Raw genomic sequence first — 17440 nt, forward strand, 5'->3', positions numbered from 1 at the left:
TAAACTAAAGAAAATCTAAATAAATGGAGAGATGTATACAATTTGTAAGTATTACAAAACTCAATATTGTTAAGATGTCAGTTCTCCCCAAATTGATCTACAGAATCAATGCAATTTTAGTCAAAATTCCACCAGATATAGAGTGTGTATGTTTATGTGTATGTGTATGAATATGAATGTACAACTTCATTCTAAAATTTATGTGGAGGGGCACCTGGGTGGCTCAGTAGATTGAGTACCAAACTTTTGATTTCATCTCGGGTCCTGATCCCAAGGCAGTGGGATCCAGCCCCATATCAGGCTCCCCACTGAGCATGAAGCCTGCTTAAGGTTATCTCTCCACTGCTCCTCCAAAATACATACATACATAAATACATAAATAAATTAATTTTTTAAAAAAATTAAATAAAATTTATGTGGAAACACAAAGAGACAGAGTCAATCCTACTCTGAAGGAGAACAAAGCTAGAGAGCTTACACCACCAGATAACAATTCCTATTATACAAGTACTAGTGTAGTGTTGGCATAAGAATAGAGAAATAGACTGGTGGAACAGAACAGAATCCAAAAATAAATTCACATATATGTGGTCACCTGATTTACAACAAAGGTGACACTGGAATGCAATGGGTAAAGGATGATCTTTCAAATGGACCACATATAAAGACAGTATGTATCAGTAACTTATAGATGTAAGTATTAATGTAGTTGATCATATTTTAAAAACTTTGTACTCTCTTCTGACAGGAATGTAACTGAACATAGAGTAAATCAATGGTGGAAATTATTTCAGTGCATAAAATAAAGAACTGAGTTTTCTGATGTATTGCTCTTAAGGTATGACCCAACATTATGAACCACTGAGAAGTTTTAAATTTCTGTGTGATAAATAAGTTTTTAAAACTTATGCACGTGATTTTGCTTAATAACTTTACAATGAATATTTGGATCTGTCTTAGCTATAAAGGTATTTGACTTGACTGTGATACAACTTTATGATAAAAAATCATTAAAATATTAATCCCACTTAACCATGTTTGTTTCAGATGGATTTATAGTACTTTTTTTTCAAATTATTTTTCTTTTAAATATTAGCATGTACATCACAGAACCACAAAATGAACATTTGGAGGATAAAAACACCCCATCATCTACAACTCCTCAGGTGAAAACCTAAAACTATTTTGTAATATAAGACATAAAAATCAATCTGATCTTAGATTTTATTTTTAAAGTTTACTTATTAAGTTTCTATTATATGTCTGGTTAAAAAATGAGAAGTGGTCATTTAAAAATAATTTAAAAGATTTTTTAATCTTTATTTATTTTGGAGAGACAGAGACAGAGTGAAAGCGGAGGAGGGGCAGAGAGAGAGGTAGACACATAATCTGAAGCAGGCTCCAAGCTCTGAGCTGTCAGCACAGAGCCCGATGTGGGGCTCGAACTCACGGACCGTGAGATCATGACCTGAGACGAAGTTGGACGCTTAACCGACAAAGCCACCCAAGCACCCCTGAAAATAACTAATTTAAATAAGTCCTAAGAAATGAGCAAAATGAACGAAAAGATGGAAAGGGGTGACTAAAGATTATTTGGGGGCTAAAAAAGGCAGGCTTTAGGAATAATGGAAATATGGTTTATTATTTTTTGCCATGTCTAGGAAAAACTCAGTAATTTAAACTACAAGAGGTAAAGACAAATCTAAATTAACTAAAACACTGTTCTGTATATTTGAAGAGAACCAAGTTTTTATGTTCCCAAGTGTATAGAGTAAGTAATAGACGTTTTGTTGATCTAGTTTTACTACATAATAATTGCTCACAATTAGAACTATAAATTATTTACTTTTTAAAAATTGCTTACTTTTTAAAAAGGAAGAGGTTTCTATAGTTCTTAAGGGCTCAAAAAATCTTCTTTTAAGATTTTTAATTTGTCATTGATTCTAACTATTTTATTTATCTGTAAAGACTTCATCCTGGTCTATATCAATTTATTATACATTCTGAAATAATAAAACTTAAAATAATACGGTCTTACTGTATATGCACTTTCACCCAAACTAATCAGAATTCACCTTTGTGTCTATTCTTGGCCCTTTTGTATAGTGACAGACTTTCCAAAAAGTCTCTATACCAGAACTCCCAACAGATTAATTATGATTAATTTTAAAGAAGTTTGCTATTAAAGAACCACATAATTCATTTACATCAGCTGCTGTGGTGCCTCTGTCTCCCTAGTTACTAAATGTTTCTTTCCTCTTCCCTTCCTTAATTTGTCCATGCCTCTAGCCTTTGTTACCATTTCTTGTGACAGCGCACTCTCTTCATTTGAGTGCAGTGGAGAGAGACACGTCTGCTTACACTATAGGCTCACATCTCTCTCCACTGCACTCAAAGTATTAGCAATACACTTACAGTTTTGGCCTGTTTGTGCACATGCGAATACATGCATACACACACACACACACACACACACACACACACACACACACACGCACCATAATGACAATAAAGCAAATCTGAAGATCTTTATTTTAGGGTTAACTCTATTCTGTTTTGTTTGTTTGTTTGTTTGTCTTGTTTTGTCTACCTTGGAAGAAGCCTCTTAATATTCTCACAAACTACAGTGTCCTTTTTTTTTTTCTAAATCAGCAGTTTCATAGTTAGACTAACCAACATTTAAAGCCTGGAAGATGTATCTAAACTCATGAACTACCTAAGGATGTTATCTATAATTAACAGTGGAAGCATGAGCCTTGAATTTCTGAGAGCTTGAACTGTTTTTCTCATTTTTTTTCCAGTTATATAATTTTTCAAATGAAATGAGTCCAAGTAGAATTATATTTCATCTTCTTTCCAACTCAGTTGTATTTTCATTCTACAAAATTTTATGGAATAATCTTTGGAAGTAAGACTGAAGAGGGACACTTTTAATTATTCTGCTTATACTATAGGCTCATTTATCCAGTATGCATAAACCACAAATGAAAATGGCAGGGACAAGTCTATAAAAGCTAAATTAAAGTGCTCTACAAAGTGCACTCCTGTGACATCCCCAAATACCTAATGATATAATGCATGAATATTCTTTTATATGTGTAACTCTCCATGATGACAGTAATAATATGAATTTAATTATGAGATTCGGTGGTTTTGTACGTTCATAAAATAGTATGGAAAGTATATGTCTTAAAAGATTTCCTTGTTTTACTTCAGATCCTCAAAGATAGTAGTATTCATGAACATGAAGAAACTAAGGAAAGTGTCTTGTCACAAACAGAGGAAACAAAACCACAGAAGGAAAAGAAGTATTCTTGTCCTCCACAAGGAAATTTGAATAAAGTTATTACAAACGGTATGTGAAATAAGAAATGTAAATGGAGAGAAAATGAGAGGTATATTTGATAAATATTAAAACACAAACCAACAAAGCCACTGCTTAATCTATATAAACCAGATCAAATCGGCTGTATACTTCAGCTCTATTACAAACAATATGTGGACAAAGAGGAAATATTTCCTTAACTCTGTCAAGAAATAGTAATAATTGCTTAACAGGTATATATTTTAATGTTTTTCATGACTTTTTATGTTAAATCTTGAGGATTAGAAACAGCATTGATTAAAGATTTTTATTTAAAACATACTTTTGATATTTAATTTTAAGTCAGCTGGAAGGAATGTTATACTCCTAGCAATATTAAGGTTCTCAATAAAATTAGGACCCCAATTTTAAAACAACTACTGCCTTGTAAAGAAGTGTATAAAACTTTCTTTCCCATTAAAATTTCAAAGCATCTCATTATCATATAATTTTTATATGGTATAAGAATTATAAAAAGTTTATGTAACATAGCAATGTTGAGCATCTTTTCATGTGTCTGTTAGCCACCTAGATGTCTTCTTTGGAGAAGTGTCTATTCATGTCTTCTACCTATATCTTCACTGGATTATTTGTTTTTCGGGTGTTGAGGTTGGTCAGTTCTTTATAGATTTTGGATACTAACCCTTTATCTGCTATGTCATTTGCAAGTATCTTCTTCCATTCTGTGGGTTGTCTTTTAGTTTTGTTGATTATTTCCTTTGCTGTGCAGAAGGTTTTTATCTTGATGAGGTGCCAATAGTTCATTTTTGCTTTTAATTCCCTTACCTTTGGGGATGTGTCGAGTAAGAAATTGCTGCAGCTGAAGTCAAAGAGGTTGTTGCCTGTTTTCTCTTCTAGGATTTTGATGGTTTCCTGTTTCACATTTAGGTCTTTCATCCATTTTGAGTTTATTTTTGTGTATGGTGTAAGAAAGTGGTCCAGTTTCATTCTTTTGCATGTTGCTATCCAGTTCTCCTAGCACCCTTTGCTAGAGAGACTTTTTTCCATTGTATACTCATTCCAGCTTTGTCAGAGATTAGTTGGCCATACATTTGTGGGTCCAATTCTAGGTTCTCTATTCTGTTCCATTGGTGTATGTGTCTGTTTTTGTGCCAATACCATATTGTCTTGATGATTATAGCTTTGTAGTACAGGCTAAAGTTTGAGATTAACATCAGTATTTTTAAAGTTCTGAATCTAAATTTGAACATCTGATAGTATAAGTGATTGGACTCCTTTGTAAATATAATTTCTATACATAGATCTTACATGCACATTCCCATGGCCCTATACCTTATATCGTGAGCAGTGTCTATACAGCACTTGTTAGGAGTAGGGTCAGGGACACTGAGGAGTGGAAAACGTATTGGTCACCAAAGATTTTCCATTGAGATTGAGGACTGCAGTTTGCTCAGGAACTAACTTAGGAGTTTTATAAACACCAGTATTGAGACTGCAAACATACATTCTTAGATCTATAACCAGTTTTCCCCTTTGTTTTCTTTAATTTTTGAGTTTTCAAATTTAGAGTAATTTATAGGAAAAGGATCTTCCTCCATGTTTCTATCTTGGGGAGTGGATATTCTTATATTCTCTTTTCCTGTCTCTCTGTCTCTGTCTCTCTGTCTCCATGTCTGTCTGTGTCTTATGTGTGTGTGTGTCTCTTTCTCACTGTCTCCCTCTCTCTCTCTCTCTCACACACACACACACACACACACACACCCTAACATTCACTAAAGAAACTCTTAAAACATATATATTCTAGATAATATTTTAGATAATAGCATATATTCTAGATAATAGAGATGGAGCTACAGTTTCTCTACAAATCATATTTAATTCACCAATCCCATAGTGTATATAAGTTAAATTAAGTAAGAAATCTAAACTCTCAACCACATGCAAAAATCAGTCTCATCACTTTTAATCAAGTTTATGTCTTCTACTCAGGTGGTAGCTTGCCTAGTTCCAAAGAAATGGATATTGTATGGAAATAATTTAGGTTTTAGGTTATTACTCCATTTTTGTTTCTTTCAGGTTTACTTTCAATAAAGACACCTTATTTTCAATAATAGATACTTTATAACTATTTTTATGAAGTTGTTTTGCCTTTAAATAAATGAAAGAAAAGCTTGATTATACATCCAGCTATGATTTTCAAATAATCTTAGGGCCAGAATTTCTCCATTAAAATCTTATCATCAGTTTTTTGAAGGAAGCAGTCTTGAGAGTTTAGAGCTCAAAAATAATATCCTAGACACTTCCAGTTTCTGGTCCACCGTCATCACTCCATCTTACCAACATATAAAAAGCTAAGCAAACTTAAAAATTGACAACTGTTCTTAGCTCTATCAAAGAAGTAAGGTCACAGGGCAAATAACTGTCCCTAAAATTGGAAACAGGAATGTGGATACAGAGAATCATAGCTTATCAGAGTAGAAACCTCAGCAGGAACCAGTGCTAGGATAGGAAAACCAAAATTGTTATTGACAAATTGGCTAGAAACTCAGTGTGGATAAGTCTGAGGGAGGCCAGTCATGGTGTAGGAGACAGACTTTCATGAGTTTTACCTCCAGGAGCCATCTGGCAAGGAGAGGGGGAAAGTAACCATGTGCAGTATGACAGTTTTCTGTTCTTCTTGTATTGTCCCTCAAAAGAAACTGTTTTGTCAGAACCTAACTTATGAGGATTTTATCAGAGCCAAATTGATCTGGGAAAAGAGAAATAACCAACTCCTGCCTCCTCTAATATAATCTCCACTAGCCATCCTATATAACCTAATGGGGTAGGAAAAAAAAACCTGAGAGGCACTTGTGAGGTTCACAGCCCAGAAGCACAGGCTCACTAAAGACTGGTTAAGAATTCTAAAGAACTCTTTTCTTCCCCTCACAACTTACCACTATATTACTAAAGGCCTTTTTACCCAGGACATCATATTCACTTTTAAGCAAAAATAGGACAAAAAAAAAAAAAAACCCACACAACTTGAAGAGACAAAGCATCAGAACTAGACCCAGATATTACAAGGATGTTGGAACTATCAGACTATGATTTTAAAACAACTATGACTAAAATACTCAGGGCTCCAATAGAAAGGTAAACGTGTAAGAACAGACGGGTAATGTAAGCAGAGAGATAGAAGTTCTAAGAACCAAAAAGAAATGCTAGAAATTAAAAACCCTAATGGAAATGTTGGCTTTGATGGATTCATTACTAGACTGTACATAGCTGAAGAAAGAATCTCTGAGCTTGTGGATATGTCAATAGGAACTTCAAAAACTGAAAAGTAAAGAGGAGAAAAATATTGAAAAAAAGAAAATACAAGAACTGTGGGACAACTACAAAAAGAAATGGGAATAGCAAAAGGAGAAGAGAAAAAGCAGCAGAAGAAATATTTGAAGCAAGTGATTGACAATTTCCCCCAAATTAATTTCAGATAGAAAACCACAGATCCAGGAAGCTCAGAGAATTCCAAGCAGGATAAATACCATACACACACACATACACACACACACAAACTACACCTAAGTATATCATATTCAAACTACAGAAAATCAAAGATTAAAAAAATATTGAAAGAAGCCAGAGGGGAAGACAACACCTTACTTATTGAGGAGCAAAGATAAAAATTATGTCTGACTTACCCTCAGAAACAGTGCAAGCAAAAAGAGAGTGAAATGAAGTATTTAAAGTGTTAATACAAAAACCAACAAGAACACACCAGACTCTACTTCTGTATCCTAAAAAATCATCATCAAAAGTAAAGGATAAATAAAGACTTTCTTTTTTTTTTTTTAATTTTTTTTCAACGTTTATTTATTTTTGGGACAGAGAGAGACAGAGCATGAACGGGGGAGGGGCAGAGAGAGAGGGAGACACAGAATCGGAAACAGACTCCAGGCTCTGAGCCATCAGCCCAGAGCCTGACGCGGGACTCGAACTCACGAACCGCGAGATTGTGACCTGGCTGAAGTCGGACGCTTAACCGACTGCGCCACCCAGGCGCCCCAAGACTTTCTTAGACCAACAAAAATTGAGTCAGTAAACCTGCCTTGCAAAATGTTAAAAGAAATTCAGAGAGAAGAAAACGATATAGGTCAGGAACCCAGATCTACATAAAGAAGGAAGGGCATCAGAGAAGGAATAAGTGAAGGTAAAACAAAAATGTTTTTAATATTCTTAAATTATTGAACAGATACCAGTTCACAGTAATAGCAAAAATATATTCACTAATGATAGCTAATGTATAAGTGAAATGAATGAAAGCAATGATACAAGAACAGGAGGAAAGAATCAGGAATATTTTGTTTTTATGAAGTGCTTGCACTATCCATGAAGTGGTACAGTATTATTTGAAAGTGGAGTTGGATTAGTGGCAAACTCTAGGGCAACCACTAAAAAAGAAAATGAAAAAATTAAATATAACTGATAAACTAATAAAGGAAAGAAAATAGAAGTATATAATAAAATGGTTAGTTAATGCCACAAAAGGGAAAAAAAGTAGGGAAGACAAAAATAGAAACAAAGAGCAGGGGCAATAAATAGCAAACAGTACAAACATGGTGGATATTAATCTAAGTATATTAATAATAGCTTTAAATGTGAATGGTCTAAATACACCAGTAAAAGACAGATTGTCAGAGTGTATCAAAAGACCAAGATCTATAAGAAGCCACCTTTAAATATAAAGGCACACATAAATTAGACATAAAGGGATGGAGAAAGTATACCATGTAAACACTAATCAAAATAAAGATGAAATATTAATTTCAGACAGCAGACTTCAGAGTAAGGAATATTATCAGAGATAAAGAAGGGTATTACATAATGATAAAGGGGTCAATTCCCAAGAACATATGATAATCCTTAATGTATATGTGTCTGACAACAGACATGTTGACATGTGTCATGGAGTTAACATGAAGCAAAAACTGGAAGAACTGCAAGAAGAAATATATGAATCCACAAATATAGTTAGAAACTTAAACAATCTCTCAGAAATGGACAGATCCAGCAGGCAGAAAATTAATAAGGACATGAACTCAACAATATCATCAATCAACAGGATGTAATGAACAATTATATACTACTTCATCTAATAATAGCATAATACTCAAGCATTATTCTCACTCAATAGCATAACACTCAAGCATTATTCTCAAGATGACATGGAACATTCACTAAGATAGACCACATTCTATCATACACATACAAAAGCACTGTAATAACCATACAAGAATAAAAATCACACAATGGATGCCCTCAGACCACAAATGATTTAAACTACAATTCAAAAGAAAAGTAGCTGGAAAATCCTAAAATACTTGGAGATTAAACAATATACTTCTAAATAACACATGGGCCAAAGAAAGAACCTCAAGTAGTATTTTTAAATGTTTGGAACTAAATAAAAATGAAAATACAGCTTATCAAAATTTGTGAGATGCAGTGAAAGTAGTGAAATTAGAGGATAATTTATAACATTGAATGAATATTTTAGAAAAGAATAAAGATCTTAAATCAATCTTCTAAACTTCCACATTAGGAAACCTGAAAAAGGAGCAAATTAAACCCAAAGTAAGCAAAAGAAAAGACATAACAAAAATCAGAGCAGATATCATTGAAACTGAAAACGACAGAGAAAAATCAATGAAATCAAAAGCTGGTTCTTTGATAAGATCAGTAAAATCAGTAAGCCTCTAGCTAGGCTAATTAAAAAAAAAAGACACAAATCAATAATCTCAGAAATGAAAGAGGAGACATCACTACAGATCCCATTAAAAAGATAATAAAGGAATACTGTGAACAAGTTTTTGCCCACAAATTTGATAGCCAAGAAGAAATTCCTTGAAAAACACAATATGCCAAAATACGCACAAGAAGACGTAGACAATCTGAATAGGCATATCCATTAAATAAACCGAGTCAATACTTAATCACCTCCCATAACAAAAAGCAGCAGACCTAGATGGCTTCACTGGTGAATCTTATCAAACATTTAAGGAAGAAATTATACCAGTTCTCTATACTCTCTTCCTGAAGATAGAAGCAAAGGGATAGTTCCCAACTCATTCTATGAGGTCAGCATTAGCCTCATACCAAAAGCAAAGACATTACAAGGAAAGAAAAATACAGACCAATATCTCTGATAAACACAGAAGCAAAAATTCTCAACAAAATATTAGTAAATCAAACTTAGCAATGTATAAAAAGAACTATACATCACAACCATGTGGGATTTACTCTAGATATGCAAGGTTGACTTATATTTGAAAACAAATTCTTGTAATCCATAACACCAGTGGGCTAAAGAAGAAAAAATCACATGATAATAACAATAGATGTAGCATAAACATTTGATAAAATCCAACATCCATCATAATAAAAACTCTCAGCAATTTATGAATTGAGGGAAACTTCCTCAACTTGACAAAGAAATATCATTCCCAACTTGATCCATAGATTCAACACAACCCCAATCAAAATCCCAGCAAGTTACTTTGTGAATACCAATAAACTCATTCTGAAGTTTATATAGAGAGGCAAAAGACTGAGTTAAAGTTGGAGAGCTAATACTACCCAAGTACAAGATTTACTATAGGGCACCTGGGTGGCTCAGTCGGTTGAGCATCCGACTTCAGCTCAGGTCATGATCTCATGGTCCTGTGAGTTCGAGCCCCGCGTCAGGCTCTGTGCTGACATCTCAGAGCCTGGAGCCTGCTTCAGATTCTGTGTCTCCCTTTCTCTCTGCCCCTCCCCCCTCATTCTCTCTCTCTCTCTCTCTCTCTCTCTCTCTCTCTCTCTGTCAAAAATAAACATTCCAAGATTTACTATAAACCTACAATAAACAAGAGTGTGTGATGTTGGTGCAAGACCAGACACATATACTAATGGAACAGAATAGAAGGCCCAGAAATAGACCCACATAAAGACAGTCAATTGATCTTTGATAAAGGAGAAAAGGCAATGCAATGGAAGAAAGACTCTGATTTTAAAATGGGCAAAAGACTTTGACACCTCACCAAAGAAGATGACGAATAAGCATATGAAAATATTCTCAGCATCATATGTCTTTAGAAAATTGCAAATTAAGGCAACAATAAGAAACCACTGTATACCTATTAGAATGCCCAAATTCCAAAACACTGACACCAAATGCTGGTGAGGATGTAAAACAACAGGAGCTCTCATTTATTGCTAGTAAGAATGCCAATAGTACAGACACTTTGGGTAACAGTTCCACAGTTTCTTACAAAACTAAACATACTCTTACCGTATGCTCCAGCAACCATGCTCCTTGGCAGTATTTACCAAAATGAGATGAAAATTTATACACACAAAAACCTGCACATAGGTGTTTATAGCAGTTTTGTTCATAATTGCCAAATTTTTGTGTGTTAACCCTTGCCCTGTTTTTTTCCCCCAAAATCTCTCCATCATCTTATAAACTTTTTTTGTTATTGACTGTGCCTTATTGAATTATAATATAGTTAACATACCACAATGTTAACTTAAGACTTAAATGTGCAGCTCAATGAATTTTGACAAATGTATACAGCTCTGTAACCATCCCTCACATGAAGATAATGTAGAAGAGTCTTGCAGCAGTATGACTTTATTTATTCCTCCTCTGCCCTCTGTGCTAGATTTATATATATGTTCTTTATTTCTACATTCTTATTTTACTTCTGCAATTGTATATATTTTTACTTCTACATTCTTATTTTTCTTCTATATATATATATATATATATATATATATATATATATATGTTTTTTTTACTGCTACATTTGCTTTAAAAAAAGCCAAAAGTCTTTTTTTTTTTCATTAAAAAAAATTCTCATATTTCTCCACATATTTACATTCTTTGGTTCTCTCCATTTCTTTTTGGCATTCTGGGTTCCCATGTGGAATTCTTTCCCTTCACTCTAAAAAACTTGTAGTTTTTGTTGTTGTTGTTGTTGTTTTGTTTTGTTTTTGTAGTAAAAGTCTTCTAGCATTCTTTTTAGCTTTTATTTGTCTGAAATTGTCTTTTTAAAAGAAATTTTAATAGAGGTATAACAGACATATAACCTTATATTAGTTTCAGGTGCACAATATAATGATTCTATATTTGTGTATATTGCAAAATGATCAAGATCAACACAATAAGTCTAGTGAATATCCATCATCATACATAGAAACCTTTTTTTTCTTGTAATGAAAATTTTAAGTTCTACTGTCTTAGCAACTTTCAAATATATAATGCAGTAGCCTTAACTATCGTCACCATGCTATACATTATATCCAACAACTTATTTATTTTATAACTGGGAGTTTGTAACTTTTGACCCCCTTTACCCATTTTGCCAACCCCCCCCCCCTCCCTTTCTGGCAACCACCAGTTCTCTGTATATGTAAGCTTGGTTTTATGGTTTGTTTGATTTTTAGATGCCATATATAAGTGAGCATGCAGTGTTTGTTTTACTTTGACTTATTTCACTTACATTGATACCTTTAAGGTCCATCCACATTGTCTCAAGTGACAAGAGTTTTTCTTTCTTTTTTTTTTTTAAGAGTTTATTTTTAAGTACTCTCTACACCCAACATGGGGCTCAGAGTCACAACCCCAAAATCAGGAGTCACAAGCTCCACTGACTGAACCAGCCAGGCACCCTGGCTATTTTATGACTGAAAAATATTCTGTTTTTATATTATATTATATTATATTATATTATATTATATTATATTATATTATGCTATTGAAAATAATGCTACAGTAAATATGAGGGTACATGTATCTTTTGAATTACTGTTTTTATTTTCTTTACTCAGAAGTGGAATTTCTATTTTCCTCTCTTCTTGAGTAAGTTTTGGTAATTTGTATCTTTCTAGGAATTTGTCTATTTTATCTAGTTGCCTAATTTTTTAGCTTGAAATTATTTATAATATTTCTTTAGCATCATTTTAATTTTTGTAAGGTCTAAAGTAATGTTTCCTCTTTAATCCCTGATTTTGGTAATTTGTACCTTCTCTCTTTTTCCTTTGTCAGTCTAGCTAAAGACAATTTTTTTATTTTATTGACTTTCTCTAATGTTTTTCTCTTTTCTATTTAATTGTTTTCTACTTATTTTTTATTTCATACATCCTACTTACTTTTGGTTTGATTTATTTATGTTTTTCTAAGTTGTTAAGGTGGAAGTTTTTATTGTTAACTTTAGATAATTCTTTCTTTCTAATATTTTTTAAAGTTTATACATTTCCGTCTGTGCACAACACATCCCATTAATACTGAAATGCTTTGTTTTCATTAAGATATATTTCTCTTGTTATTACTTCTTTGATTCATGATTACTATTTGCATGATATATCCTTTTCACCTTTTTATATTCAGCTTATCTGTTTCATACAAAGTATCTTTCTTATAGAAGCCATATGGTTGGATCTTGCTTCTTTTTAAAAAAAATCCAGTATGACAGTCTTCCTTTTGAATTTAAACCATTCAAGTTTAACATAAATACTGATATGGTTGTGTTTATGCCTGCCGTTTTGTTCCTTGTTTTCTATAAGTGTCATGTCTTTTGTTTTTCTGTTCATGCTTCTTTTTTGCTAACGAAGTATTGTTAGGGTACTATTTAAATTTCCCTATTGACTTCTTAGCTGTGTTTTAGAGGTTTTAGTTTTAGTGGTTTCTCTGGGAATTCTAATAATCATCTCCAACACTTAATTCCTGTGTTATATAGCAGCTTTGAGCCAATAGACCTCTATATGCCATAAACTCAACAGTATTTTGTTATTCTTACTGCTCTTAATGATCTTAGTTTTTTTTAAATGAAGAGGTGAAATGAGAATATATTTATAATCTTTTATACTTAGGTATTTATTTACCATATCCAGTACACTTTATTGCTTCTTATTGGTCCAAATTACCATCTTGTGTCATTTCCTTTCAACTTAAAGCATTTTCTTTAGTATTTCATTAGGGGTGAATTTTTCTATTTTCATCTGTCTGAGAATGTCTTTATTTCAACTTTACTTTGAAGAATAGGTGTTTGTTTATTTGTTTTTTAGAGAGAGAGTGCACACACAGAGGCTGGGGGTAAGGGGGGGCGGTGAGAGAGAGAAAGAGAGAGTGGGAGAGAGAGAGAGAGAGAGAGAGAGAGAATCTCAAGCAGGCTCCATGCCCAATGCAGAGCCCAGCACAGGGCTCAGTCTCACAACTGTGAGCTGAAATCAAGAGTCAGACACTTAACCAACTGAGCCATGCAGGCACTCCTGAAGAATGGTTTTACTAGATGTTGAATTCTTTTTTTTTTAATTTTTTTTTTTCAACGTTTATTTATTTTTGGGACAGAGAGAGACAGAGCATGAACGGGGGAGGGGCAGAGAGAGAGGGAGGCACAGAATCGGAAACAGGCTCCAGGCTCTGAGCCATCATCAGCACAGAGCCTGACGCGGGGCTCGAACTCACGGACCGCGAGATCGTGACCTGGCTGAAGTTGGACGCTTAACTGACTGCGCCACCCAGGGGCCCCACTAGATGTTGAATTCTTAATTGACAGGCTTTTTTCTACATTTTTGAAATGTCACCCCACTGCCTTTGGGCCTTTATTTTTTCTGATGAAAATGCTGCTGTTAATTGCATTATTGTTGCCCTGTACATAATGAGTCATTTTCTTACAACTTCCAAGATTTCCTTCTGTATTTTTTTGTCAGAAATTTGATGATGGTGATGATGTCTCTAGGTGTGGATCTTTTGTGCGTATTCTATTTGGGATTTGTTGGGCTTCTTAATCTATAAGTTAATGTTTTTTATTAACTTCGAGAGGTTTTCAGACATTATATTTTCAAGTATTTTTCTGCCCCTTTATGTCTTTCTCTTCCTGGGACTTCTTTTATGCATATGTTAGTACTCTTGGTGGTATCCTGTAGGTGTCTGAGGCTCTGTTCATTTTTCTTTATTCTTTTTTTCCTTGCTTGTCAGATTGATTAATATCTATTGATCTATATTCAAGTTCACTGATATTTTCTTTCACAAGATCAAATATGCTGTTGAGCCTCTCTAGTCAACTTTTCATTTCAAGTCTTGTACATTTCATTTCCAGATTTTCATTTTTAAATAAATTTTATCTCTTTATTGATATTCCCTATATTTTATCTCTTTATTGATATTCCCTATTAATTGACACATTGTCCTATTTTCATTATTTGAATATATTTATAATAGCTGTTTTGAAAACTTTGGAAATCTAGCACCTGGACTTATTCATTCAGTCTCTAATGACTGCTTTTTTGTCCTGAATGTGGGTTGTATTTTCCCATTTCTTTCCATATCTAGTAAGTTTGGGCTGAAAATTATACATTTTAGTTGCACATATGGCAACTTTGAATTCAGTTTTATTTTTTTAAGGTTTTCATTGTTGTTGTTTGGGTAATTTGCATGTACTTAAATGTGGAATCACTCTGTGCCATGGTTTTGCAGCACCTGGTGTCTTACTTTTTGTTTATTTGTTTTTAGCCTATCTTCCTAGCGGTTTCTAATTTGTCTGCATAGCTTAAGAGTCACCTAATGATTTGGGGGAGACATTGTGTTCAAGCCAGTTAGGCTTCCACCCTCTGCCAAGTGATCCTATGGGTAGGTTGAAAAATGCATTCAAAATTGCTGCTGGTAGTCAAATCTCACATCAGTTTTTGCTTTTTGCCATACTCTCAGGAGTCTTCTCTGTGGTTGCATACACATACATCCAATCAGCCATGCATATGTGGAGAACTTACCTCAACCTTTCTATGATTCTGTCATATCCAGCATCTCCCAGTTAAATTTTTACCATATCTGCCACTCACCTCAACTTGAGCTGCAACCTCAAACTGGCACCACAGCATATTTCCTCTGCCTATTCTGAAACCAGTCTGCCACTTCTACCGAGCAAAGTCATGGGTTTTCTCCCTCCACTGCATATCTATACCACCTCCTCTCACAACAAAGTGGCTGGTTTTTAAGCTAGCTCCATGATGGTAAAACTACAGTGTTTCCTAGATGAAGTAAGTGGGGAAATGAGGGGAGGAATGATAGCAGTCCCAGGCAAGAAGGCCTCAGACTTTAACCAGTCCTACCTAAAACCTTAGCATCTTTTTTTTTTTTTTTTTAATAAATGCTTCTCAATTTGGTAACTGTCATTAGTCAGTTTTCAGGATCCTATAATTATTGGTTTGTTGTTGTTGTTGTTGTTGTTTATAGCTTTACATGGAGCGATTTTTTTGTTGAGATAAATTGCCTATCTCTTCAGGTCATCATTATTGACAACCCCTTCCCCACTTACTTTTATATCCCCTGATTAGCCATTTTGATTAGTAATGTGTTCTAAAATTGGTTAGACTAACCTACATGTTTGCAAATTTCTTTGTACATCTTTCTTTTTGTTCTTATGTCCTTATTCCTAAAACATATCTTTCAATAGTTTTTGTTTTCAGTGAAAATGGAGTATGTTCTTAGATATATATTAACTTGACAATATCTTTAATTTGTTTTTTGTTTGAATGATAGTTTAACTGGCTACAGAATTCAACATTGAATATTTTATCTCTGCACTTTGAAGACTTTATTATTGTCCATGTTCCATTATTGCTATTGAGAATTGAGAATCTGCTCCAATGTTTATTTTTTTATGATTATCTTTCTCTCTCTGGAGTCTTTAAGACCTTATTTTTGTCTTTGGTGGTCTGTGGTTTCTCAACATTATGTCTAAGTATCTATTTTAATTTAATCCTGGGTGAGAACTCATTTTGCTTCCTGTGTCCAAATCATTGGGAATTACTTCTTATTTTATAAATTTTTATCTTAAATTCAGATTCAGTGGGGTTTATACAGTTTGGAATCAGGAGTGTCTATTGGGGATATTTTGAACTACAATCTACTAATTGCTCAAGGCCTAGTTCCATGGGAAGATATTTTTATGCTGTGTTTAGGATTTGGGGTTCCCAAACCAAGCAAATCATGTAAATTTGAGACTTAGCCTTAAGTTACTTGAGGCCTAGTTTTATATATGAATTCCCAGAGGTGATTTTGCCAGCTAGAGACTAGCTAAGACAAACAAACTGCCCTGTCTTTTCCCTTTGTCAGTAGAATAGTATCTTCTGGTCCATTTAATAAGAGTGTAGTCCTTCAAGTGTTCCAGTTTTGTGGATGGCAATAGTCAGAGCAGAGGAACAAGAATCTTAGTTCTAACTTTTTGCCTTGAGTTTATCAAAATCCTCCTCTTCTATCCTGCCAGTTTTATGGAGCCAAAAAGGGGTCACAGCTAAAAAATACACTTAAGCTGTTCTAAGAACCTGAAAAAGTACTAGGAATTATGATTTATAGTAAAATATGTTAAATGTTTAATATGCAGGTGGCAATTTACAGTGTAATCATTTGTCCTTTGCAGAAACTTATGGATTCCCTGGTGAATAGGGCCTTTCCTGAGAATCTAGTTTCCAGAAAGAAGATATCTACTAACTTATCCTTCTCACACTATTTACCTGTACTTCCTACATATAACCTAAGATACATTATATTCTCCCAAAGACCAAGTTCACTTTTTTCCTAGCCATTAAATCCCTTTAATAATTTATGCCAAATATCAACTGAAGTATCCTTCCAGCACAAAGACTTATTCTGGTCCTGTTTTAAAAAGTTGCCACTGTGATCTACTATAAATTTGAGAATTCTTATCACAACCAATTATCTTTTTATTCATGATGCAAAGGCTACTCTAAAATGTAAAATGAAGTAAAGCTCATCATATTGCCATGGAATTTTTTAAATGTCATATATTGTGAGAAATGTTTAGCACTTTATTATTTTTGTTTGTTTGTTTAGCACTTTAAAGGATTCACATATACTTCTAATTTTTTTTAATTTTTATTTTTAGAAAGAGAGAGAGACTGAGCGTGTGTGAGCAGGAGAGGGCCAGAAGGAGAGAGAGAGAAAGAGAAAGACAGAGAGAGAGAACCTTAATCAGGCTCCATCCTCAGTGTAGAGCCTGATGCACGGCTTGATCCCATGACCCTGGGATAATGACCTGAGCCAAAATCAAGAGTCAGATGCTCTACTGACTC

General features: G+C 33.9%; 1 protein-coding gene across 13 annotated transcripts in view; it reads left to right on the top strand.

Annotated features, from left to right (window-relative positions):
• The window catches only part of SLC9B1 (solute carrier family 9 member B1), a 76535-nt gene that overhangs the window by 20419 nt on the left and 38676 nt on the right, over positions 1-17440 (top strand). For 8 of the 13 annotated variants that reach the window (XM_023252894.2, XM_045056044.1, XM_023252892.2 and 5 more), the window contains 3 exons: positions 749-838; positions 1097-1166; positions 3217-3355. In XM_023252894.2, coding sequence (XP_023108662.2) covers positions 1098-1166; positions 3217-3355 — 208 coding nt within the window. In that variant the 5' untranslated portion in view covers positions 749-838; position 1097. Of the gene's footprint in view, positions 1-748; positions 839-1096; positions 1167-3215; positions 3356-7498; positions 7518-17440 lie in introns of those variants that run through there. The other 5 variants (XM_023252897.2, XM_023252898.2, XM_045056047.1 and 2 more) reach the window with 4 other exon arrangements.

This window comes from Felis catus, chromosome B1, assembly GCF_018350175.1.
Source record: "Felis catus isolate Fca126 chromosome B1, F.catus_Fca126_mat1.0, whole genome shotgun sequence".
Classification (NCBI taxonomy): domain Eukaryota; kingdom Metazoa; phylum Chordata; class Mammalia; order Carnivora; family Felidae; genus Felis; species Felis catus.